Source organism: Aotus nancymaae, unplaced genomic scaffold, assembly GCF_030222135.1.
Source record: "Aotus nancymaae isolate 86718 unplaced genomic scaffold, 86718_ANA_hifiasm-v0.15.2.pri h1tg000044l, whole genome shotgun sequence".
Classification (NCBI taxonomy): domain Eukaryota; kingdom Metazoa; phylum Chordata; class Mammalia; order Primates; family Aotidae; genus Aotus; species Aotus nancymaae.
The window spans coordinates 6,273,869-6,299,525 of record NW_026988458.1 but is presented as its reverse complement, the minus strand read 5'-3'; the positions used below and the strand labels follow the sequence as shown (position 1 = coordinate 6,299,525).

Genomic DNA, 25,657 nt, shown 5'->3' with positions numbered 1-25,657 from the left:
GCTGCTTATAACAAACAGACTACAGCAAAGGTGAAAAATGTCACTCTCATGATTACATTACATAAGATTGTAACATCTGTCTTACTGAGAAACATTCTCCCTTGCTGGCTTTAAAGAAGCCAGCTGCCAGATTGTAAGCTACTTTGGAGAGGGTCACAGGCAAGAAGTCAGAGACAGCCCACAGACAGCAAACAGCTGAGATCCTCAGCATAACAGCCTGCAGGATTCAATAACCACGTGAGTTTGGAAGGTGATCTTTTCCTAGCAGAGCCTCAGACAAGAACCCAGCCCTGGCTGACACCTTGACTGTAGCCTTGCTGAGGACATAGCTAAGCTGTGTCCATGTTTCTGACCCACAAAATATGTGAGATAATAAACACGACTTGTTTTAAATCTCTAAATTTATGAAAATTGGTTACACAGCAATAGATAACAAATACAATGAAATTCTATTTTTTTTGCAAAGCAAGAAAAACAAACTGAACCTGCTTCACTTTGATCTTCAGATATAATATTATTCAACTTTTGAAATTATCTGTGAAAAATGGCAGATAGACTTGAATCACAAGTCTACTAAACCAGTCAGAAAACTGATTCGTGCTTTCCTTCAGGAAAACTCATTGTTTGCCACTTCCAGCTGTTAGATAATGCCTTTCTTTCCTGATTATAACATAACAAAGTTTTCTTTGGTGGTTTCTATAAATGTTAACCTTTAACTTTTCCCAAAATATCTAAAACAAATCAAAGAGCAACTTTACACTAATACCCTTTGCAATGTTCAAAAGTATGGTTGGTAGGTACATGATCAAAGCGGTGATTTTAATACATGCATGAAAATGTAACATCTTTCTCCTAAAGAACAATAGAAACTCTAGGGAATGTTTGACATTATAAATGCAAAGTAAATGATTCAATTTCAAGAGGAATAGTTTTACTATGGTTCATTGATTTTAAAACAGCAATCAAACATGATTTCCAGTAAATTTCCCAAATAATGCAGCCTTAAAATTACTTTTTCCTTAAAAATGCAAGCAGCAATATTTGATGATTTAATTGTTTGGACAGTTAATTTCCTTTTTACTTGCTACATGTGGACACACAGTAAAACATATCAGTATAATTCAATGAAAAAAGCAAAAAGTGATCTATCCTAAATTCCCTAAGCACACGCTGTATCTCTCAGTGGCACTTCACGTTCAGCCTCAAACTGTATCTACAACCTGTCCACAGGCAATTACATTTTGGAAACATCATATGTCTCATAACTCTTCAAATGAAAAATTGTGCAAAAAAAGTCTATCCTGTCATGTTTGATACTAAATCACTTAAATGAACAGGGTAAATTTCTGCAATAGCTTCAGGAATCTACTTACCAGCAATACCAGCCTGACAGGAAAATAATTCAGTCAAATACATGAGGCCACATAGGTTTCTCTTATTTCAATTTTCATTAATTTTACTCAGTGGAACCTCTCACAGAATGGAGAATCATTCATCAAAATATTATGGAACACTATTATATGTTCAGTTATCTATTGCTGCATAACAAACACCCCAAAATGTAGTTTACGACAACACCCATTTTACTGCATACTAGAATTTTTGTGAGTCAGGAATTAAGATATTGCATAATTGGGGCATAATGATGACCATTAGGGACTTAGCTTCTTCCTTGTTTTACTGGTAATACTCTATCTCATTTCATAATGTGAAATAATACAGAACAATGTTTGGAAAGTGATACTTAAAACATTTGCTGTGAGTGATTTGAATTTTTGGAATTATATGACTTGCTAGGTAATTTGTCAGAGGTTATAACAATCTTGCTTCTCTGCACATCCTAGGGAAATTATCTGAATAAGATCATGTAGTAAGGAAAAATACTAATATTTCTCTCCTTCTAAAGTTTGTAATGCTTTGGGAAGATTTGAAGGGCTCAGTGTGATGTAAATGGCTGGGTGGCAAGTTCATCTGCAGGCTTCACCCACATGTCTGGTGCGTGCCTGGGAAGACACAAAAGCTGGACTCAACCGAGACTGTATGAAGAAGCCTGCCCATGGCCTCTCTATGAGGCTTGGACTTCCTGGCAGTATGGTGGCCTTGAGCAAATTGAACATCTTACAGAACAGCTCAAAGCTTCAAGAACATTTGTCCCAGTAAACATCACGGAAACTGCATGGCCTTTTATCACCTACCTTGGAAGTCACAGAACATTATTTCTGCCCTGCTCACTCTCAATTGGAGGAGTATCAAAGAACCTGCCACTCTGTTTCCTGACCACCCACCTGCAAGTTCTTTTCTTTTCTTTTTTCTTTCTTTTCTTCTTTGCAAGTGATTAGACAAAAATAATTAAGAAACAACGCCTATCTTTAAGAGTACTCTCAAAATCTAATAGGAGAAACAAAGGCACTGGCATGTGAGTATATAATTCATTTTATAGTTTTATCATGTAAATTATTCATGTGCTGCCAGAAATTGTCTTCAGGCTAATGCTTTTAGTAATTTATTTTTTTCTTCCTTTTCAACAATTTGTATGCGATCTTTGAAAATCAGGATTGCTTCTATACCACAGCAATATGATAGAAAATAAATGTAAGATAGTGTTTAAAAGCTTTAGTTAAGAGTCCTGTGCCCTAGGCCTCAGTTTTCTTAACTGCAAAATGGGATAATTATCAGATCTACTTCATAGAATGAAATGAATTGAGCTGGTATCATCACTAAATGCTAATTGTTAACTACCACTATCTACCAGAGGAAGAAATCTTTCCTCTACTTTTAGGCACAATATTGCTGCCTCTCCATTTATCAAATTAAAATAAGAAGATAAAATTTGACTAAATCACTTATATTTAAAGAGAGAAAAATGATATTTAAAATATTTGCAGGCCAGGCACAGTGCCTCATGCCTGTAATCCCAGAACTTTGGGAGGCCGAGACGGGTAGACCACAAGGTCTAGAGTTCAAGACCAGCCTGGCCAAGATGGTGAAACCCGTCTCTACTAAAAATACAAAAATTAGCTGGGCACAGTGGTGGGCACCTGCAATCCCAGCTACTTGTGAGGCTGAAGCAAGAGAATCATTTGAACCCAGAGGAGGAGGTTGCAGTGAGTCAACATCACATCATTGCACTCCAGCCAAGGTGACAAAGTGAGACTCCGTCTCAAAAAAGAAAAATTGCTGTGAGTGATTTGAAGTTTTGGAACTATATGACCTGCCTAGGTGATTTGTCAGAAGTTATAACAATCTTGCTTCTCTGCACATCCTAGTGAAGTTATCTGAACAAGATCATGTAGTAAAGAAAAATATTGATAGTTTTACCCCATGGTTAAATTAATATTTCAATTATGCTATTAAATAGTCACTTTTTTCTGTTAAGTGGAATCTTCTCTCTTTCAATGTCATCTGTATTTTTCTATCCAACATGGTAACTTTACAATATCTTCAAATTCATAAACTAGGCAGCAGAACGAAAGAGTGACATATTTTGTTAACATGTTCTAATTTGGAAAACAAGTGACATTAGCTTAAAAAATTGCTTCTCTGGAAAGCTCACACAGATGAGCAGCTTTTTTTTTTTCTAAGTGGCCAGATTAAGGAGACACATCCCCACTGCAAGCTACAGAGTAACCACATCAATGTTTATTACTTTTCAAACCCATAATTAGCCATAAAGAAGCATGTACAAAAGAATTCTGTGTTTGTATTTCCCATATAAAAGGCTCTGTTGTTCAGCAACAAAGAAATCAAACACTACATTTTATAAAATTGGTATTTTGCAATTATCTGGCTTAGAGCTTACTATGTTTTAGAAGAGAAACAATGACCCTTTCATAAGCAAGGAGAAGGAACAACTGTCAGGTTGAAATTGCAGCACTGTCTTAATTTCAAAGATCTGAGTAAAATCGAATTTTCAGTTACAGGTTCGAAGTGGGACCATTTGAAAAGGAAAATGTGTTAACTACAATTAATCTGTTATGAGCACAATGCTTTTGGATTAAGGGCTTTACAGGCTGTTTAATTTTTTTTTTTTTTTTGAGACTAATTCTTGGTCTGTCATGCAGGCTTGAGTGCAGTGTCACTGTCATGGCTCACGGCAGCCTCCACCTCCTAAGCTCAAGCACCCCTCCTGCCTCAGTCTCCCGAGTAGCTTGGACCTCACGTACACGCCACCATGCCCAGCTATTTTTTTTTTAATTTGGGGGATCTCATTATGTTGACCAGGACGGACTTGAACTCCTGGCCTCAAATGATCCTCCTGCCTCAGCCTCTCAAAGTGCTGGGATTATGGGTGTAAGCCACCTCACCTGACCCATACCCTTTAATCTTGTTCTAATTAATGTGCATCTAGAAAAAGAAAAGCAGATATTCTTCCAGGTTTCCCTTATATTCTTTCCTTCCTTTCCTTTAATAAGTATCTTGTTTATATAAAAATGTCTAACATATTTCCATGTCCATATATGAGTCATACATGATGAAATACTTGATGACTTATTCCTTTTTAAACTAGGTGCAGTGGAGGGGTATCTTTTATCTCAGTGCCTAAATTACCACTGACATATAATAACAGTGCTCAAATAAAGAATCGTTTCCACTAAAAATCTATTTTTAAAATGCAATATTCATTTGTCACTCTACTATGCTTCTTTTTCCATGTAGTATATAAAACATGTGTGACAAAATGCATTCTCAGAGAAAATGATCCCAAATGAAGACATTAAAATGTTCTTTATGCAGCATCCTTTAACACCTCTGGACAACAGTGACCATATCCTTTGCACGCAGTCACTGTGATCACTTTTAGGAAATGCATGTGGTCTCCTCAGTACTGACAGATCCTGATCTGTCCGATTCATGTGCTCATTCCACAAGTATGGGCAACCCTAGAAAATGGTCTTTTACTATTACTTGGAGAAGTCAGAGGAACCAGGTTGAAAAGCCACTTGGAAAATTCTTTTTTCATAATTTTCCATATTAAGTATATTATCTGTTGTCATGGCACCAAAAAAACAAACAAGAACAACGATGACAACAAAAAAACACGGTAGAGAAAGTATAGGTTCAGGGCCATAGAAAATAACCCACAACGGAGACAGCATTCCACTGACAAGAGGAAATCATTATACTCGGTCAGAGGCAGGAAATAGGAACTCTCAAACATTATTCTGGGGTTTCCCTGGCTTATTTGCAGCATCCTTTCAGCCACTTCATCTTGTCCCATGCATTTCAAATGTCAGGCTATTAAGATGAATTAATTAAAAGTCACATTTGAATCAATATGATTTTTTTCCCTAAATCAGCTCTGCCATCAATTAATTTTTCTACAATTCATCTACTCTCGTCGTCATGTGGAAAAAAATGAAACTGTTGAGTGCTGTATGGTGTCTTTAGCTATACTGTTTTAATATTATTAATATTCTCCAGTTGCAAAAGAACGCAAATTTGCACTGCTCAGATTTTGCATTTAATCTGACTGAAGTTGACATTGTGAGAAAATTTGACATCCGTCTAAGTAGGGTGCAATATTGAAAACCCGAGCTTCACTTCCTAAACAGTGATCTACCATATTTCTGAGAAAGATTATTGGCCCCCAAAAATTAACTGACAAAACAGTGTTTTAAATCTTTGCATATTTGTATTTGTCACCATTGTAGTTATTTACGGGCCTTACTTTTCTTTTCTTGGGGACACAGTCAAAAAGGGAGCTAGGAAAACTGATAAGCGCTACTCCTGCAATTACGGCCTTTTGTCAAGTTGCTTCTTTTATGAAACAATTGAGGAACATCAAAAATTACCACCACGGCTTTAAGAAAACTTTGAAATTTTCACTATGAAAAAATTTACATTCTTAGTATCACAATACTGCAGTACCACAAATTAAATTTTAAACTAATACATCTAAATTAATTCTGCATGTGCAATTAAAGATTTAAGACATAAAAATCAATAGACTTTCCTAACGTTCTGCAGATTTTGCATTTATTTGGAAATGAGAAACATATTTATCAAAGACTAAATAAAACACACAAAAATAGATTGGGTACTCTTTTTTAAATTTTGATTTTGCCAAAAAATAGCCCCTTTGACTCACCGTAGGTGAAATTGTTTCACCCACTAAGTCATAAAGACAACAAAATATTTAAAAAAAACGTAAAGATTGGGTCAATTATTTTAATGATCTTAAGGAGCTAAATAATTTAATGGCGAAATCCAATTTAGTTGACAGAAAATACTCCATTTTCTTGTCAATGAAGCAAAACTATGCAAACAGGGTTTTATTCACTCGGAGCTGAATTCTCTCCTCTTTACTAGAATTTGTAGGCACATTGAATAAAAATGAACATTCAGTGTAAAAACCTCAAAGCTGAAATGATATAAAAGGATTCATCTTTTCATTAGTGACTTTTAATATTATATATATGTTATATATATATATATTTATTTATTTAGATACTTCCCGGGACCCACAGAATATATCTGAAACCTGCCATACTTTGCCAAACCTCAAGAAAGCAAGTCACTTGCATTTTCATGTATGTGGTCTCTCTTTTTCCTCACTATTTCATTTGGACTCTGGCATGAGGCCATTGCCTGAGAAGACATACCCGCCCGACAACTTCTTGCCTAATGATCCATAATCATCAGTCTGCTGTTCACTATGGGCAGGAGATATCCTGATTTTAAATGATTTAAGATTCAGATTGACCTTTGTAAAAACATTTGTTTCCCTCCAAACTCCACAGCTATCTAGGGTCACTGTGATTCCTGAGGGTGAATTTATTACCCATGCCTTCTTAAAAAGACCTGTATGGGACCGGGTACAGTGGCTCACGCCTGTAATCCCAGCACTTTGGGAGGCTGAGGCGGGCAGATTAAGAGATCGAGACCATCCTGGCCAACGCGGTGAAACCCCGTCTCTACTAAAAGTACAAAAATTAGCTGGGCGTGGTGGCACACACTTGTAGTCCCTGCTACTTAGGACCTGAGGCAAGAGAATCCCTTGAACCTGGGAGGTGGAGGTTGCAGTGAGCCAAGATCGCATCACTGCACTCCAGCCTGGCAACAGAGCAAGACTCCCTCTCAAGATGAAAAAAAAAAATAAACAAAAAGACCTGTATGGGAACCTACTTCAAAATATCTGTGAGGCAGTTCATTTGGACTAGAAAAAAAGGCCAAATTTTTATTAGAAACCAATTAAATAACCTCGTGGATCTCTTCTACCAGCTCAGCATCTAGAGAGCAGGCACAGTGGAGTGTTGGTAAACTGTAGCAGGAAGTGGTCACGTCTTGGCAGAGGCACTTTGCTGACAGGAAGGAAACTGGTCACGTTTCACCACACATTTGCTCCATTGCTTCTCTGGGTACTGCCTTAAACTGGATGGACCAATCCTCATTTTGCAGGAACTGCTGAAAGCGCCCTGGGAATCAAGGCGTCTCTGACTCTTAAGCCCATGCTCATTCCTTACAGGAAGCTTGTCCAACCCCCAACCTGCGGGCTGCTTGCAGCCCAGGAGAGCTTTGAATGTGGCCCAACACAAATTCCTAAATTTTCTTAAAACATTTTTGTGATTTTTTTTTTTTTTTAGCTCATCAGCTATCATTAGTGTTAGTATATTTTATGTATGACCCAAGACAATTCTTCTTCCAATGTGGCCCCCAGAAGCCAAAAGATTGGACACCACCCCTGCCTTACACCAAGCTGCCACAACAACACACATTCTGGATGAAGCAATTTACATTATCGTCTATGTACCAAATAATTTTATATTTTATCCACTCCTGCCGTTCTCCTCCACTTCCTTTCCTCTAAAACAAAAAACAAAAGAAACAACAGAGGAACTAGACATGGGAGAAGACTAGTGACAGAGTGAGCAGTATAAGGTAATAGTGAGAGTAAACTCAAGAGACTAAGAGCCAGGTATTCCTGGGTTTGAATTCTGGATGTGCCATACTTACCTATGAGAACGTTCACTCATTCTTTACTTCTCTAAGTCTTAGTTACCCCCTTGTTAAAGAAAACTGATTTTGCCCATGATATTGAATTTTTCTGGGGAATGAATAAGATAGGATGATAACATTTTCATGGCAGAACTTGTTTATTGAATGGGTGGAATTCCCTGAGAGCAGGAATTTTTTAAAAATTTTTTTTAGAAAGGTTCTTGCTCTATAGTCCAGGCTATAGCAGCGTGGCATGAATACTGTTCATTGTAGCCTCAACCTCATGGATTCAAGTGATTTTCCCGCCTCAGCCTCCGGTGTAGTTGGGACCACAGGCATGCGTGATCAAGCCCAAGTAATGTTTTAAAAATTTCTTGTAGAGACAGTATCAACATCTTGCCCAAGCTAATCTCGAACCCCTCAACTCAAGCTATCTTCCTGCCTTAGCCTCCTATAGTGCTGGGATTACAGGCATGAGGCACTGCACCTGGGCAAGAGAAAGAATTTGTATACAGTGACTTCAGTCCTTTTGATAATGTCCCCAAAGGACTGGATGTGGACATGAATTACTATGTGCAAAGAAGTGCTGTGAAACCAATAGAGAAAGGTCATATGAAACTTCCCTTCCCAGCACCACCATAATGTTGAGTCCTGCTTTGCCCAAGAATATTCTTTGAGGGCTTACAATGATGAATGCGTTTGTGACCAGAAGAGATGAGACAGTATATATTCTTGATATTCGCAATAGCAAACAATTACTTATAAATTAGTTTCAGTTTCTGTCTATCTCTAGGATAAGTATATATAGTTTATTCATTATTTTTTAAAGTATTCTCACTGATAACATGAATAGAAATCAGATAAATAATTTAAAGTTGAAATTGACAAGCTTTCCTTTTTAAAAGCAAAGTACTATTACTATGAGCAAGGCGTTAGGCTAAGAAAATAGTTATTTTTTTACGTGATGGAACTTTATCTTTCACTGGGATTGGCAATAAGTACTATCTCACCGTGCAAAGTCACTTCTGGGGACCTCATCTTATGCCAAAGGATGTTGGATGGAATGTTTAAAATTATGTAGCCCAACCTGCAACCCATAGGAAAGATGCCCTCTAGGGTGGTGGCCGACAGCCCCCATCCCATTTGTTCATCTTCTGTGGAAATGTGCTCTTGAGTTCCTCAAAGAGCCCTTCCTTTCGTAGGAGAGCAACTCATTTAATAGAACACTCTTCCTTATGTAGAACAGAGATCTTGCCAAAGCACCTGCACGCAGAGCCTTACTCTCACGCCTAGGACAATACAAAGCATTGGACAGTAAGACCTCCTTCCACATGATGATTTTCATCAAGTTAAAGAACCTTGCTATGTCTCCCTGTGTCTTCTGTTTCTCAGGGTAGTCCTGTTTTCACTCATGCGGCACAGCTTCCAGACTTTTCTTCTACCTGCTCCATCTTCTCTATCATAGCTATCAAGTTTGCCTTGTCTGGTAGCACTAGTTTGACATCAAGGGTATCTGCTACCCACTTCATCTCACTCCTCATTCAATAAAAACACTAACTATGGCTGAGTGGATAAATGCTGAGTGAAGTAGAGAACAACAGAGATAACCAATCGTAACAGAATACAAAGCTGAAAATCTGGGGTGCAGGACAGAGTTCCCACCTTCTACCTTGGAATCTGGAAGCACATGGCTTTCCGATGCCTGACAGATGACACGACACAAAATGTTTCCCAAGACCATTTCCACCCATAGGTTTACAGGAGATGGAAGAATCACCACAACGGTTTCTCCACTTGTCCTCTCAAAAAGGCTGTGAACCAAAGTGCTCGAGGTCTTTGGTTACACACCTATCAGGATCCAGTCACCCTAAAATGTAGCACATGTTAATCTTTAAATTAGAGAAAAAAATTCAAGCCTTAGGAATGAAACATTTTTACTCCAGCTGAACTTGTATTCTTCATTTTATTCTAGAGTTGTTCAATAATTTAAAGTCATCTTTTTAGAGAAGCACAATAAGTGTAGATGCAATAAATCAGATGATTTTACCATACAGCATGCAAAGTCTGTTTATAAAAATCTTGTAAATGAGTGCTCCTTACAGAAAATTTATATGAGATCTCACATGAGGACTATATTAATTTTATTGAAGTTTCCCACGAGTTTTAATGAATTGCTTTCATTTATCGGGCATCATCAAGCCCAGGGCAAGGTATTTTCACAAGCTCAGGAGTCTCTTAATTTCTTCCCCATTGTATGAGAGAGGTACTCAAGTCCTTATTTTAAGTAACTTCAGCAATATCCTATGATTAATGGTGAAATTGGGAGTTGAACCAGCCTATCCTCAATCATTGTTTAAAACATTTTATTATACTTTTCTATTAGGGTTAAAACTAATTTCTATCTTTACAATTTTCTATTAAGCATATCTCATATTTCTCAGGAAACCTAGAGTTAGCCCAATTTAATTCAGTTGGTTATAGAAATTTGCCATTGTATCTCAGGGCAACACATTGCAATAGAAAATAATTTATAGTAATACATACTATGTAATTGTTGATGATTCCCTATTTAAAGGCAATAATTATTTTATATCATTTTCAAATGAGTTTCCTACTTCATTTAAGCATATAAAAGTTCACGATGTGTTTATTTTCAGAATTTCAGAAAGTAAATCATTGTTTCCTGTTTAAAATATTAACAAGAAAATAAAGGTTCTTAGACAAACAGCAGCATGTACAAGACACAACCTCTCCTCCTCCCCAAGGCAAAGCAATAAGATGGAACCCATCACCTCTCTTTTGCATCTGCTGCTATCGTCAATTTTTCCTTAATATTCTTTCAATCATATATTCCCATCTGGATCTTAGATCTAAAGCTACATATATTCTAAAGTTTATTCCATCATAAATCATTTATTTCTGTAAACTCACATCCATCTTCCCACTTATTCTGTTCTCTTTCCATTTTACTGTCAAAGTTAGTGACGGGTGGTTTGGACTGGTCTTTATTTCCTCAACTCCAGCTCATTCTTTAATCCATCACATTTTGACATCTCTTCCTACCATTCTATTAAAACTACTCTTGTTAGGCGACCAACACTTACTTGTCAAATTCAGTGACCTATTTCTAGGCTTCGTCCCAGATGTCCTTTCTGTAATGTTGGACACTGATTCTGTATCTTGCTGGAAATCTTTACCTATGTGCTTCTGGATCATCACAGTCTCACGATTATATCCTCCTCCTTCTCCCTACTCTCTTTTTCTCTATGTCAATCCCATGCTCCCCACTCCCATCTCCTGTTCTCATTCTCACTGTCATTCCTTTTCCCTTCTCAGGCTTTCTTGGTCCCTTTTCTGCCAAACCCTTCCCTTAACTGTTGCTCTTCCCCGGGATTCATCTTTGGCATTCTCTTCACATCACCTGTTTTGGTTAAGTCATCTAATCTCTGCCCACAGCTTCCAGATCAAACCAACAAGTGGAGAGTGGACTTCACACTCAAGCTCCCTGTCCAAGTGGCATACCATCTACTGGACAGTTCCTGCTATCATTATCTTTTAAAAGGTACTCCTTTTTTCACCAATCTCAATCTCAACTCCTTTATTTCCTATCTCATTAAATGGGGCTTAGTACCTAGGTGATGGGTTGATAGGTGCAGAAAACCACCATAGCACATGTCTACCAATGTAACAAACCTGCACGTCTTGCACAGGTATCCGAGAACTTAAAATTGAGTTAAATTTAATTTAAGAAATGGACCAACATATCTCCAGTTTCACACTTTACAAAGCTTGATTCATATTCTCCCTTTAAATAAAATTGGTTACTAAAGACTGTAAATGTGAACTCAGAAAAGCTTCCTGAATCTGGCATTTCTTCTTCACTTCCATGGCCACTGTAATCATTCAGAAATTTTTGTCCAACATCACAGCCACTAGCCACATAAACCTATTTAAACTTGAACAAATTACAATTAAATAAAATTAAAATTTTAGCTCCTTGTTTACTCCGCTACATTTCAAGCACTCAATAAGTACATATGGCCAGTGGCTACCATATTGGACAGGGCAGAAAATAAAGCATGTCCACCAACACACGAAGTTCTTCTGTAGAGTGCTGGTTTAGAGGGCCATTCTATTACTCCTAAGAAAGGCAGCAACTTTGGAATTGATTTCTGTGCCATCACTTCATCCTATCCCAACCTATTGCTTTCTCACTACACGTGCACAGAGGAAAGGCCACATGAGGACTCGGTGAGAAGGTGGCCATCTGTAAGCCAGGAAGGCAGCCCTCCCCAGCCACCAAATTTGTCCACGCTTTGATCATGAACTTGAAGCCTCCAGATCTGTGAGAAATATATATCTGTGGCTTAAACCATCCAGTATGTGGTATTTTGTCACATCAGCCCAATCAGACTAATAGACTCTGCCAAATTTATGAATTCATAAAAATTACTGCAGAACTCCAGAGTTTACCTCCCTCCCACCAAAATCTTACAAACATCCTTTATCTACTCAGCTCTAAACATGAAATCACAAATCTAAGTGTCCTTCTGATCTTCACATTGTTCATTCATAGTCATATTACCTAAGCCTTTGACATGATAAACCTGGCCATCCATCCTAGTAGCCAAGGATTCTCAAATTTCTGTCTTCTTTTCTTGCTATATCATCTGAAAAATGTTTTTAATGATAAATTAAAACTAAACAGAAGGAGCAAATATGGCAAATTTTTTAGTAGTTGTTAAATTTATGAGACAATTATATGTGGGTTTATTATAATAATCTCTTATTTGGGATGTTTGTAAATATTTCTAATCAAAAGGAAAAAATATTTTTACAGTGATAAAGTGAACTTGATATTTAAATTACCCATCTTGGCTGGGCGCTGTGGCTCAGACCTAAAATCCCAGCACTTTGGAAAGCTGAGGTGGGAGGATCACCTGAGGTGGATAGCGCAAGACCTGGCCAACATTCGGAAACTTCATTTCAATTAAAAATAAAAAATATTAACCGTTTGTGGTGGGGCATAAGTGTAACCCCAGCTCCTCAGGGGGCTGAGGCATGAAAATCACTTGAACTGGGAGACGGAGGTTGCAGTGAGCCGAGATTGTGCCAGTGCACTCAAACCTGGGCAACAGAGCGAGACTCTGTCTCAAAATAAAGAAATAATAAATAAATAACCCAACTGTTTGACCGTGGGATAGCTAACTTTATATCCTCACATTCCTCATCTGTAAAATCTGTAATAATAATTACCTCATAAAGTTGATGTGATGATTAAACAAATTACAATCCTTTCTGACATCTAATACCTTCTGAAGCTTGTTACCTGCTATTGCAGCTTGCTCTAAGGCTTAAATTTCTGGGTGATTTAAGTCATTTTCTGTAAGAGCTAATACTTTGTCATGATCATCTATTTAACATCTTAGTTCAATTTTCTATTCAAATAAACAAAGTCAGTGATAGCTCAATAAGAAAAAGATCAATCTTTTTTTATGGAGGTAAAGGTACAGAGAAGAAAAGAAAGAATTCTGAACTTTGAGTTCCCATAGTACACAGGCTCTGGAAATGCAGCTGACAAATGGCAGGAGAGGACCCAGCCATGGGAAGAAGGCACACTGACAAGGAGGAAAGGAAAACTGAGGTGAAGAGGCTAAGTCATCAACTTCACAACGTGGATAGAACTCATTTTCCTTCTTGCACAAAATGAAGCAGCTGACACACAAAATCACCATGTATTTCCAAAGAAATGATTATTACATTCCCCATCACACAGGTCCCACTGCTAAGATCATAATGGTATTTAAACAGGTGTTAAACATCTATCTTTTGCTGGATCTTTAACCATTTGAGATAGCTTCTATAAATTTTGTTTGTAAATGACTCCATGTAGAAAGAAAACCCCAAGTGGGGAAAATCAATTATCATATTTTAATATCTTAAAAACCCACGAATTTAAAAAACTACCCAAGAATTAAATATTTTCATGTATTCCAGTACAATAGGTACTATAAGTCATTATTTGTTGACAAGAAAGAATTCATGTTAACCATGTCTTGTTTCCAGTATTAAAGAATTAGAGTAGGCCAGGCACGATGTAGCACATGCCTATAATCCCGATACTTTAGGAGGCCAAGGTGGGTGGATCATCTAAGGTCAGGAGTTCAAGACCAGCCTGGCCAACATGGTGAAACACCATCTCTACTAAAAACACAAAAATTAGCTGGGCATGGCAGTAGGTGCCTGTAATCTCATCTACTTGGGAGGCTGAGGCAGGAGAATTGCCTGAACCCAGGAGGCAGAGGTTGCAGTGAGCCGAGATCATGCCACTGCACTCAAGACTGAGTGATAGAGGGAAACTCCATCTCAAAAAAAAAAAAAAAAGAATCAGAGTAAATTACAGCATTACGTTATTACACTGAAGAAATTCCACTATGTAGATTACAATTATACTTAATTTCATATTAGATAAAATTTAACTTTATATAGTATCTCATGAATTTAAGTTAAAAATAAAAAAGATGACTAATATTATAATCTAGGCTAAAATACAGAAAATCCAGTTACCTGACACATACTTAAACAGTCAAAATCTGGCCTTCCCCACATCACCTCCTTCTCTCCATGATCCCTTCTGGCCCATTCTCTAACCCTCAGACCCAGTTAGTTCACTTCTCATGCACTTCCTCAGCCTCATCAACAGAAATTTGTTCCCTGCCTTCAAGCTATGTCTTATTACCATTACCATTTTTTTAAAATATCTGAGTTCTACTTTTATTAGTTGAACAAATGGGATTATTATGTACTACTGAGACACAGGAGCTGAAAGGTCATTCTACATTAATTGTCACTGTGAACCAGAATGGTGGTTCCCAACCTTGGCTGTACATCAGAATCACCAGGGAAACTCTGACAGAGCCCAGATCCATGAAACCAGCAGAACGATAAAATCAGAATCTCTTAGGATTAGGGATGCCCTGACCTTAGTGCCCTCAAAGCTTTTCAGGATGTTCTACTGTGACCCCTCCAAGACCACTAATCTAGAGTATATGTTCACTGATACAGAAAAAATATCTTTGCAATGTAAATAAATACAAACAACCAAATGTTTCATGCTTAGTCATTGTGAGATCAACATAGAGGATAAACATTTTTTAAATAAATTGAGAAATAAAATTGAAGCAATAGTTCACATCATTCAGATCAAAACAGTCTTTTGGTTAAAACAGTTATCCATATATTTGTTCATGTACATTACATTTGGTAAAAATTTATGTTAATAAATTATGATTTACTTGTGAAGGAGGATGAGAATGAGAGCATTGCTAGATTTCCTTTGTTAATGCTTTAATTCACAGTGTATATGTGGACACTAACTTTACCTAATAAAAGACATTAAAATACATATATAACGGCAATTATTTAAACTTTGTGATCATAACTATGTAGCCACTAATTTGACCTAGTTAGTTACAAGTCCAAAGTAAAAATATATATTCCTTGGTCTGTGAGAAAACAAATATCTAATAATAAGATGTAATTTTGGATATCTATCTATAAAAATAAAACACAGATCATAAATCAATAGTTGCACATGGAGCAAAAAGAAAAAAATATAAACCATAAACTAAAATGATTACGTTATTCTCTTCAACTTCATAAATAGCTTTATTAATGGTAAAGTAATAAAAATACCCATAAATATTATGTATCAATAAAAAATGTTAAGCAATCATTGCACAGTCAGACTGATCTTGTAAAGAAGCAATTCAACTATAAAAATTATTTGAAAATAAAGTGGTAGAATATTATAAAGTTATATTAATAGATGTGAACTCCACACTTCTGAACAGTGGCATAATATTACAATAGCACTTAGTAAAGAGCAAAATAATATTTTTGGTTCAAAATTTAAGTGAAAAAAATTGTATGATACTTGATTTCTTCTTCAAAACTATTTCTTATGAACTTTTAGTGTGCAACACTAAAATACATAAGAATTTAAGAAATGTATTGTTTTCTTTTAAAACTGTACATTATGTAAACCAAAGTCTATGTTCTCAAACTGGGTAATGTTTGTGGGTGGTCCAGATGAAAGAGAGTCTTAGGTATCATGACTGCTAAGTATTATATATGCCTAATACTTGAGAGGTATCCTTTTTGTCAGTGTCTGTTAAATAAAAATAAGCAATATAATCTGTTTTAATATAAGATTGTAAAAATAAAAATGTGAGCATCATACATTCCTGATAGTATAAAAGTTACAATTTATACTGACAGAACTAAAGTACAGATGGTACAATGATTTATTTTGCAATCTAATCTCAAACCTACTTACACTGACCAACTGTTTGAGCCTACAGTAACTAAATAAAGCTATCAATAACTACAAAAGTTTGTCTGTAACATAAAAGTTTATATCCCATAAATTCCTCACTTTCAGATTTATTTGCAAGAATTCCCAGGAACTAAAGAATGGCATGTATAAGAGATAACATGTATTTGAGTAAAACCAAGCATGTTCATTAAAAAAATTTGTAATTTTGTAACTTAAAATATTTCATTTTTTAATGTTGTCAGACAACTTAAAAATCTTGGTAGCTTTGTCAGCTTTTTATTATGTCTCAAAAACACTGTTTTAAATAGTACCACAAACCACAGGAAAATTACTGCTGTAATATTTACTACTCAAGTTATGTAATGTAGGAAAATCCTATAGAATTAATGATATATTCAACATCTTGTGTTCTTTATTTATCCATAAATAATTTCCCTGATAAATGCATATATTTACTTTTGAAGAAAATTAACCCAGCCATTTATCAGAATATTTAAAAACATTATTGAGCACAAATTTTTTCTATGATATGTTGCAATACAGAAGTAAATCTAATCTGTATTTAATCTGCAATTACTCTAAATTTAAGACACTATAATTTTATTAGATCTATTCTAAGGGGTTTCTTTTGAATAACTGGTCAAGAAGTTTCTTAAACAATTTATATCAAAGTGAAATTTAATTTATTTTTTAATATGAAATGTAGTAATGTTAAAAGAGGAGAGAACATATAAGTAGAAAGTAATAGATCATCCTAATTCTAAAAAGTTAGAAATCAATGCATTATTCATTTAATTATAAATGAGTATAATAAAGTTAATAGTTTTTCTAAAATATGAATCCCAACAATTTGTAGTGCTAACATGATTTTATGTATTCTTTTCTCTATAATCTTAATAAATGTATTTATAAATCATAAATTAAAATTGTTAATGAAAATATTACCAATTACAGAAATATAATGCATTTACTTTTAATGTAGCCTATGACTTTGTAGATGCCTTCAGAAAGGAAAAATTTTGCGTAGAGCTTCTATCTTGAACAAGGCTCCTAAGGATAGTCATTTCATATACATAAGTCCATCTGAAATAAGTAAAGGTGTTCAGAAAGAAACTTAGGCACATCTTTTGAGGACAAAAACATTTTAAGCCATGTGGTATAGTTTATACATAAATGTTTTTATGGCTTTTTCAGAATCAAAGATAAATTATATGTTAAACTAAGAAACTTTGCTTCCACTAACTTTCTACATATAATCAATTGATTTGTGAGGCTTAACTGAGAACACCATACTTTAAATTCGAAACTGTAATGTTTGGCAACAGCTATTATGGAATAAATGTTTCAAGTTTCCAAGCAACTACAACAAAAAAACACCCCACAACCAATAAATATCTGCAAGACATAACATGCAATTAATTCTCTCAAGTTTCTGTGTTTACTTTTCAATGTGAATAAGTTTTTAAAGAAATTAAGGTTTTCATAATGTGCCCTTTTGTACATACAGTTAACTTCTACGGTACACAAAAACATAATTCAGAAGTTGGCAATAACATTATAAATGAGTTAACTTACACTATACTTTATAGCTATGATTATGTAAATATACAGTTGAGAAGTAATTTAGGTCAAGGGGAAAGAAAACTTTTTAATGTATTTATTTAAATATTTAAACTAAGAGGTATTCTGCATGCTTATTTGAAAATATGCTGCAATCTATTGTCAACACAAACTATCTTTTAAATGCTGAGTTATACAAATGAAAATTATTAGAAATTAGGGTTTATATGCAGGGAAGGAGGCAAATCCAATTATTACCACTATTAAACATAACTATACTGAAACCTCTGCAATCTTTTTATTGGTAGTAGAATTAGCAGACATAGAGTTTCCTTTTCTTTAAAATTTCAATGCAATATATCTTGTCAACTTAAATAACTATGCAATTATTGCAATAGTCATTCATTGTTAATTTCTACTGTTAAAGTTTTATTCCCAGACATAAGTTATGTAATATGGTTAAAAAACTAAAGAGAAAAGTTTAAGATACACTTGTCTAGTGAAGTATCACTCTAAATTAGGGTTGTAAATTCAGCCTTACTGTTTTCAGAGATCTGCGTTTCTGGTCTTAAAGAATGATAATAAGGCAAAGTCAGTTTGAATTTAATATAATTGTCAAAAGCACAATGAATCCACCCAAAGTAAAATATGGCCCTTCAACTATGTTCATTTAAAATAGGCATCCCTTAGTCCAGTTCTCTTGCCAGATAATCACAAAACTATTTGATCTATACCACCCTTGACTTCATTTTCTCAGCAGAAAGCAAGTGAGACAGAGGGACAGTTCTTTTGTTTGTATGTGGATTGGGAAAGTAGGAGTGAGGAAGAGAGCAAGAGAGCGAGAGAGAGAGAGAGAATGTGGTGTATTATTTCTTTTGAAAAGCAGTGCCAGTTTATCGTGTCGTTTAAGAAATTACCCTTAGAACAAAGCAGTAAGGCCTATAGAGACTCCATCATTACATCTTCCCTACTAAAGGTCACTGCAGTATCTTCATCTTTAATACAGCGCTTGGGTAAATTTCATTTCAGCACCACGGACAGAGACACTTCTATTAAAACCTGCACCTAAGGCTGCATTTGCATTGACCAATTCTCAAGAAACTTGCACAGACTTCTCATTTGCCCATCAGCAAGGGTTATATTATTTATTACATTGAACAAGGAGGCCTTAAATATAATACCTACTATTAAATATTTCAGTAAATTTTAAGTATAGCATCAACGTTTTGCCATTTAATACTGCTGAAAAGCATACTGAAAATCCAAGCTAATTACATAGTATGTCTGATAAATAGCCTATTGCTAATCAATCACTAGACACTTAAGTACAACTTTTCATTTATAGTGAGTCCCAGGTCAATAATTATACAAACGTCCAAGAGGAAACAGGAAACTTAGTAAATATCCTCAGGTAGGCCCCCAGACTTTCTGAACAACCAGAATTGCCCTGCAAAAACAGGTAATTTTTTTTTTTACTACCTAAACAACTATAACCACTTTCTCTCGCTCAACCAGCTTAATGGTGTCACTATCAGAGCGTTCCTGTGTGCAGATCTATATTGCAAACCACACATGCCTGTCTCGAATTCTTCTGACTTTACCTGTGAGCATCAGTGTGCAATCTCATTGCTGTCTTCCTGACAAGACTTTTTCAAATTCCCTTTTTTAAGAGACGTAACAGAGTTTGAGCCAACTGCATGGATGTAAGAAACAGTTAAAGTGCCAACTTTATAATCTCAGATAACCACGGACTTCCCTGATCTTCCAAGGACTCCCGGAAGAAGGCACCAGTCAGTCCACCAGCAATCCACAAGGTATTCTCAACTCAAACAGCAAGCCAAGCTCTTCATAACCACAGAAAACACAATTAAAGTAACAAAATCAGAGCCAAAAAGCAAAATAAAATAAACTGGAAAAGACCCCAACCGAGCAAACAGAGAAAGGGAAGTGTAGGAAAGGGGGAATCCCCCGAGGGTTCCTACCTTACAGTCTTCAGGACAGGATTTCACCGAGTACTCCTCCGACTGTAAGTATTTGTGGAGCACGCTTTCAAACTCTTCGTACTTCTCCTGAGCATGGTGGTCATAGTCCTGGTAAGCCTCGACGCATTGCCTGCAAGTGGTCATCTCGCCGCCTTCCTTGAGCACCACATCCAGACTGCAGTTCAAAGTGTTGGGACTGGACAACCCCGAGAACAACTCCCAAAGTGTGTAGGAATTACAAAACGAAAGGTAAAAATCTGACAAGTTCCAGGGTGGGGTGGGATGCTCACTCCTCACCTCCTGCCCGTCCCCCGCGGCCGCCCCCCGACTCCAGTTCCTGGCGCACACCGCGTCCGCATTCTCCACCGTGAAGCACTGGCCCGAGGACGAGCCCTGGGGGTAACAAGTCTCCAGGCGCCACACGGGCTTGGCAGAGTTTCCTAGAAAAAGAGCCTTGCCCCGGTCGTCTTTGCCTCGGTTGCCCTTGCCGCCGCCGCCGTCTCCCGAGGAGGGGGGCAGGGTGGGGGACGAGGAGGCGGAGAGGAGTCTGTGTGCCTGGGCGGCGGACGAGGACTCCCCCATGCTCGCCAGGAGCGCGGGCCAGGAGGGCTCCTGCTGCCGCTGCCGCTGCTGCTGCTGCTGCTGCTGCTGCCGCTGCCTCTGCTGCTGCTGCTGCTGCTGATGCTGATGCTGCTGCTGATGCTGCCGCTGCTGCTGCTGCTGCTGCTGGTGCTCCTTGTCCCGGGCCCGGGTCAGCTTGGCCTCGGCGCAGAACCACAAGTGATCAGAGAGCAGGACTGTGAAAAACAAGAGAGATGCCAGAGACAGTCGCCATTTCTGAGCCCTCTCGGAATCGATGAACGGTTTCTCGTTCTCCCGGGGTGCTGCCAACCAGATTTTTAAGCCGTCGTCATACTGCCGACACATCCAAGCACCCCTGGTCATATTTTGGGAACGCACAGCCCTGGCCGACTCCACCGTGAGGGCGCCTGTGCCGGTGTCACCACAATATGCATTGACTTAAAGGGTTTAATTTCCTTATCCCCTCCTCCCGTTTCTTCTCTCTCTCCTCTCTCTCTCTTTCTCTCTCTCCCCCTCTCCCTCTCTCCTCTCTGTCTCTCTCTCTCCCTCTCTTTTCTCTCTCTCTCTCTTTTGCCTACATAAATATTACCAGGGTTTGAAGGAAGGTCTGACTTGCTTCCGACCTAATCATCAGCAGACCCCATCCTCTGTAGAGTGGGAAACAATAATGGGGGGAGAGAGAGAGAGAGAGAGAGAGAGAGAGAGAGAGAGAGAGAGAGACGGACGGAGGAGGCTGGTGCTGCTGGTGGCCGGTGGTGAGGCTGGGTGCAGGGGGCGATGGTGCAGGTGCAGGTGGCGGGGTGGCTGGCGCGGCTCCGGTCACCCAGGCATTGTCAGCGCGCGGGTCCCCATGGCCCCGCGGAGCCCAGCCCGCTCTCCCCTGCCAGGGGCATGCCGCGCCTCCGCTGCCCACTGACGGCGCCAGGAGCGCCTCCCCTCCTCCTCCTCCTCCTCCTCCTCTTCTTCTCCTCCTCTTCCTCCTCCTTCCTCTCCTTCTCCTTCTTCTCCTCCGCCTCCCGCTCCTGCTCCGCGCCGGCTCTCCCAGAGTCCGGAGCCTGGGCTGCCTCCGGCGGGGCGCTCTCTCCCCCCCACCCCCCACCTCGCGCTCTAAGTGCTGCCGCCGCCGCCGCCGCTGCCGCAGGGCCGCCCGCGGGCGCCGCCGCCGGGGCTCCGACTGCTGACGCCGCCTCCCGCGGAGCTCCGGGCCGAATCGCCTGGGCTGGGCCTCCCGAGAGCCACAGTCATCTTCAGTCCCCGGGCTAAGTTGCCGCCATCTTCGTCCTGGAGAAACACTTTTTTGGGGGGAGCGCTGGCTTTTGCGTCATCTCCTCCCGCGCCGAGCTCGCTTCATCCTGGCGCAGTGGCGCCGGCTCGGCCCGGGAGGAGGGCGAAGGCGCGCGGGGGCGGGCGGACGGGCGGACGGACGGGCGGCGGCGGCGGCGGCGGCGGCGGCGGCGGGGCCGCGGTGCTCAGGGGCCCCCGCCCGGCTCCCCGGGCTCGGGCGCCTGCTCCCTCCTGTCCTACCCCTGTCCGCGATATGCTGTTTTAATCACTGGAGAGAAAGAAAGTCAGGCTGCGGACGGCGTGGCCGCGGAGGCTCCCGGAAGCGTCCGAGTTGCCGGCGCCCGGGCGGAGGTCTCCACTGGGGCGAGGGTCTGGGCAGAGTCCTCCGAACTAAGGACCGAGCCACTTGCGAGGGAAGGTGGACGCGGAGGACGCTCGAATTGGCTGGGGGGGACTAGGTGACATTTGGTCTCTGAATGCGCCTCGGATCCCGGACCCCGAGATCCGCCGCTCCCCGCGCGTGCGGTGATTCCGTCCTGATATGTGACCCGGAGGGTGCGTGCGCGGCTGTGCACCTGCCTCGACCGTGCAGCTGCCCGGGGAACAGCCGCCTATCTGTCCATGTTTTCCTATTCTAAAGTGAACGATGAGAAGTGGCCTCCTAGAGTCGTGGGAAGAAGCGGTGAGCCCTGCGCCGCCCGGGGTAGTGACCCTAGCCCCGGCCTCCACGTGCACCGTCCGCGTCTCCGAGGGCTCCTCGGACCTGGACCCTCTGGAGCGGCTCCGACCCTCCCCCTGCCCCCGCTGCCTGCGCCCAGCCCCCGCCCGGGTGGGCTTCTCCGAGGACCTCCGCAGCCGCAGGCCAGCTGGGTGCCTGCGAGTCGCCGCCGCAGCCTGAGCCTCTGGTGCCCCTTAGCGTTGGCTCTCGGAGTTCTGAGAAGGAAAGGCAACAGACACACTCTGGGAAAATCTGGGGTCACCTCGATTCTGGCTCCTAGGCTGGATGGGCAAGCATCGGTCTCCTTTAATCTGAAGATCCTGCTCACTCCGCCCCTCGCCCCAGCCAGACCCGCGGGAGCAGGAGGCCGCGTGGGTGCCAGACGCTGCCCGTGCGCACCGACCGCAGCGCTGCCCGGGCTCTCCGCGGGGGTCGCGCCGGACAGCGGTTTGCGGGGTCGCCCTCCCTGCGGTGCTTTCCAAGGACCCTCATGCCCCACCCAGGTGCACATTCACCACATGGGGCTTACTAGGTGACCTCGTTCTAAGTAAAATGCCTTGAGAAACCAAAGGGATAGGGCATCCATATCTATTTTCCTTTAACAAGCGCTGTGGGTGTTGGGGATGCGGGAGAAGTAGGTGTTTTTTTTTTAAAGAGAAAACTGCAAAACCTCTTGGGCACGATTCGACCTACTAGTCTCTTCCGCTGCTTAATAAGGTACTGTACATACTAAATTTTACCCTTACAAATTTTCAGTTCTTACAAACTATAGGTAATGACCATCAAAAACCTGCGTCCAGTTTGATGGCTGGTTTACTCAAGTGTCTTGCAGTGTTTTAAAAGACCATTTGTATAAGTAGATCATTCTAGTACTTTCGATTTCAATGTGTTGAATTTCCGAGTAATGTCAGAGTTTTTCTTCATGATACAGACAAAATTATTATTAACCAGATTGTTTATTAATCAGATCTGTACTTTACATGTGGACCGTAGCCACAATATCTCTTCAGTAGACTAAATACAAATGCATATGTTCCCACTGACATAATTATTATTATGTGCATTGTAGAAAAGTCATAAAAATGAAAAGAGCCATTTTAAAAATCATGGTGACATATGAAGACTGGGGGAAATAAAATAAATAAACAATATAAATTTAAAGGTTTATATTACCAAACAAGGAACCGAAGCAAAGGAGGGCTCCGTGACTATTAGGCAGATCTAGTAAAATTATGTCTCAGAAAATAGTTCAGTGATACTTAGTAAAAGTTTTACATACTGCATTAAAATAATAGTGTTTAATCTGATTTTTACTTTTTATAATAGAGGATAGTTAATTCTTTGCTTTTAAGTAAGCTGGGCCTTGCCTTCCTCTAATATTTCTCATGAATTAGGATATTTTTATAAGACAATTTTAAGGATGCAGGCCCATGAAAGTAAACTGTCAACAACCAGTTTGACTTTTGTTTGTTGTATGTTGGTTCTAGAATGAACCACTGGAAGACAGATAAAAGATCACGTTTGGCCTCTTGAAACTTAGTCAAGAGGCAGATAATACTAACTAGGCCGACAATTACAATACAAGATAATCTGTGAAGATGAGCATGTTTTGAGACTTCAGAGTAGAGCAGTAAACCTCCAGTCGGATTTTAAGAGGGACTAGGAATAGATAGGAATTGGGGGCATTGAATGAGAGCAGAAAGAATTCTTCTAGAGAGTGGAAAAGGACAGTTCAGATGAACAGCAAAGTTCAAGGACTCAGGAGCTTAAAGGAACCCAGGGCACTGGTGGGACTACTGATATAAGTGGGCTGTGTAGAGTGTGACGGTATATTGGGAGGGGGCAAGGGAAGAGGCTGGGGAGAAAAGCTGGGGCTCCGTTAAGAATGATACTGTATCATACTCCAAGGAAATTGGCTTTTCTCCTGAAAGAGATGATTTCATTAAGGAAATTTAGATTGCAACTTGAATATTTATCTTCATGAACATCACTGTTCACTAAAATCAAAATGAGAAATATGTTTGGAAAAGTTGTTAACTAGATTAGTAAATGTTGATTCTTGTTAGCTTATCAGCTAAAATATTGCATAGTGGCAAAGAAGAGCAAATAGCTTGGCTGGAATGTAGGTTTCATTTATCAGGAAAAGCAGGCTGTGGAGTCTAGAAACTCCTACGTAGGTTTTACCTAGGAGTGTGACTAATGGAATAGGGAAGTTTAATAGCACCAGCACATTTCAGAAGGCTGCTGAATAGTAGACAGTTGCAAATACATTATACTGAGGGATCGGCTGACAAGATGTACTCTGAACAAGAGAACATTGCAGAGACAATCTACATATATATCATGGCTCCAGGATTACTGTTCTGGGGGTCATTTATGTTTATAACCTTCCAAGATTCAAAGCTCTTACGTTATTTCATCATGCTTATTTTCATGGGAATCAGTGCTTTTATTCCTATTTAAATGGCTAAAATTGTTATGCATTGAGAGATGGGTTTCTTATTCTGCATTTGTATTATAAAAACAACAACATGTATGTTTTTTGTCTTCTCAAATATGTATCCTTATCCCTTAAAATTAACATCTGCCAAATAATTTTAACACAGAAAAGCAGGCAAATCCAGAATATCTTCTTATCTAGTGAAGGCCATTACTGAAATAAGTCCACTCCATAAATCAGGTAAATAACAACCCCTAGATACTTTCTTTTTTCACACTGAATGCATCCTGAAAACACAAAAATAGGCACACCCTTTGTTGTTCTCATATACTGTTTATGTGACACATATAAGTGAAAAAGGATTATGCTCTTATGTACACATTAATCTCAAAAAATAATTTTGTGCTTTTAGAATTCACAGGTAATGTGCAAATTCTTAATAAGCATGTCTACATTTTCTTATTTATTTTTATGGTTGTTGTTTTTGAGATGGAGTCTAGCTCTATCCCTTGGGCTGGAGGGCAGTGGTGCAATCATAGCTCACTATAGTCTCAAAATCCTGGGCTCAAGGGATCCTCCCACCTTAGCCTACCAAGTAGCAGGAACTGCAGGTGCATGTCACCATGTCCAGCTAATTTTTATTTTTACTTTTATTTTTTGTAGAGATGTGGCCTCCCTGTGTTGCCCAGGATGGCCTGAAACTCCTGGCCCAACTGATCCTCTTGCCTCAGTCTCTCAAAGTGCTGGGATTAAAGGCGTGAACCACCACACTGGTATATGTTTACATTGTTAAAAACAAATTCAACATAAAGAGCTTA

At 39.4% G+C, this 25,657-nt stretch overlaps 1 protein-coding gene and 1 long non-coding RNA gene across 3 annotated transcripts in view; one reads left to right on the top strand and one right to left on the bottom strand.

Annotated features, from left to right (window-relative positions):
- Nucleotides 1-21,160, bottom strand: part of NALF1 (NALCN channel auxiliary factor 1) — a 675,567-nt gene extending 654,407 nt beyond the window's left edge. The window contains exon 1 of the mRNA XM_012440927.3: nucleotides 19,816-21,160. Coding sequence (XP_012296350.2) covers nucleotides 19,816-20,760 — 945 coding nt within the window. The 5' untranslated portion in view covers nucleotides 20,761-21,160. The remainder of the gene's footprint in view (nucleotides 1-19,815) is intronic.
- A 1,725-nt stretch (nucleotides 21,161-22,885) lies between these two features.
- The window catches only part of LOC105709145 (uncharacterized), a 55,537-nt gene continuing 52,765 nt past the window's right edge, over nucleotides 22,886-25,657 (top strand). Inside the window, exons 1-2 of one of the 2 annotated variants that reach the window (XR_010337185.1) lie at nucleotides 22,886-23,116; nucleotides 25,503-25,612. This is a non-coding gene — a long non-coding RNA (uncharacterized LOC105709145). Of the gene's footprint in view, nucleotides 25,613-25,657 lie in introns of both variants that reach the window. The other variant, XR_010337184.1, reaches the window with a different exon arrangement.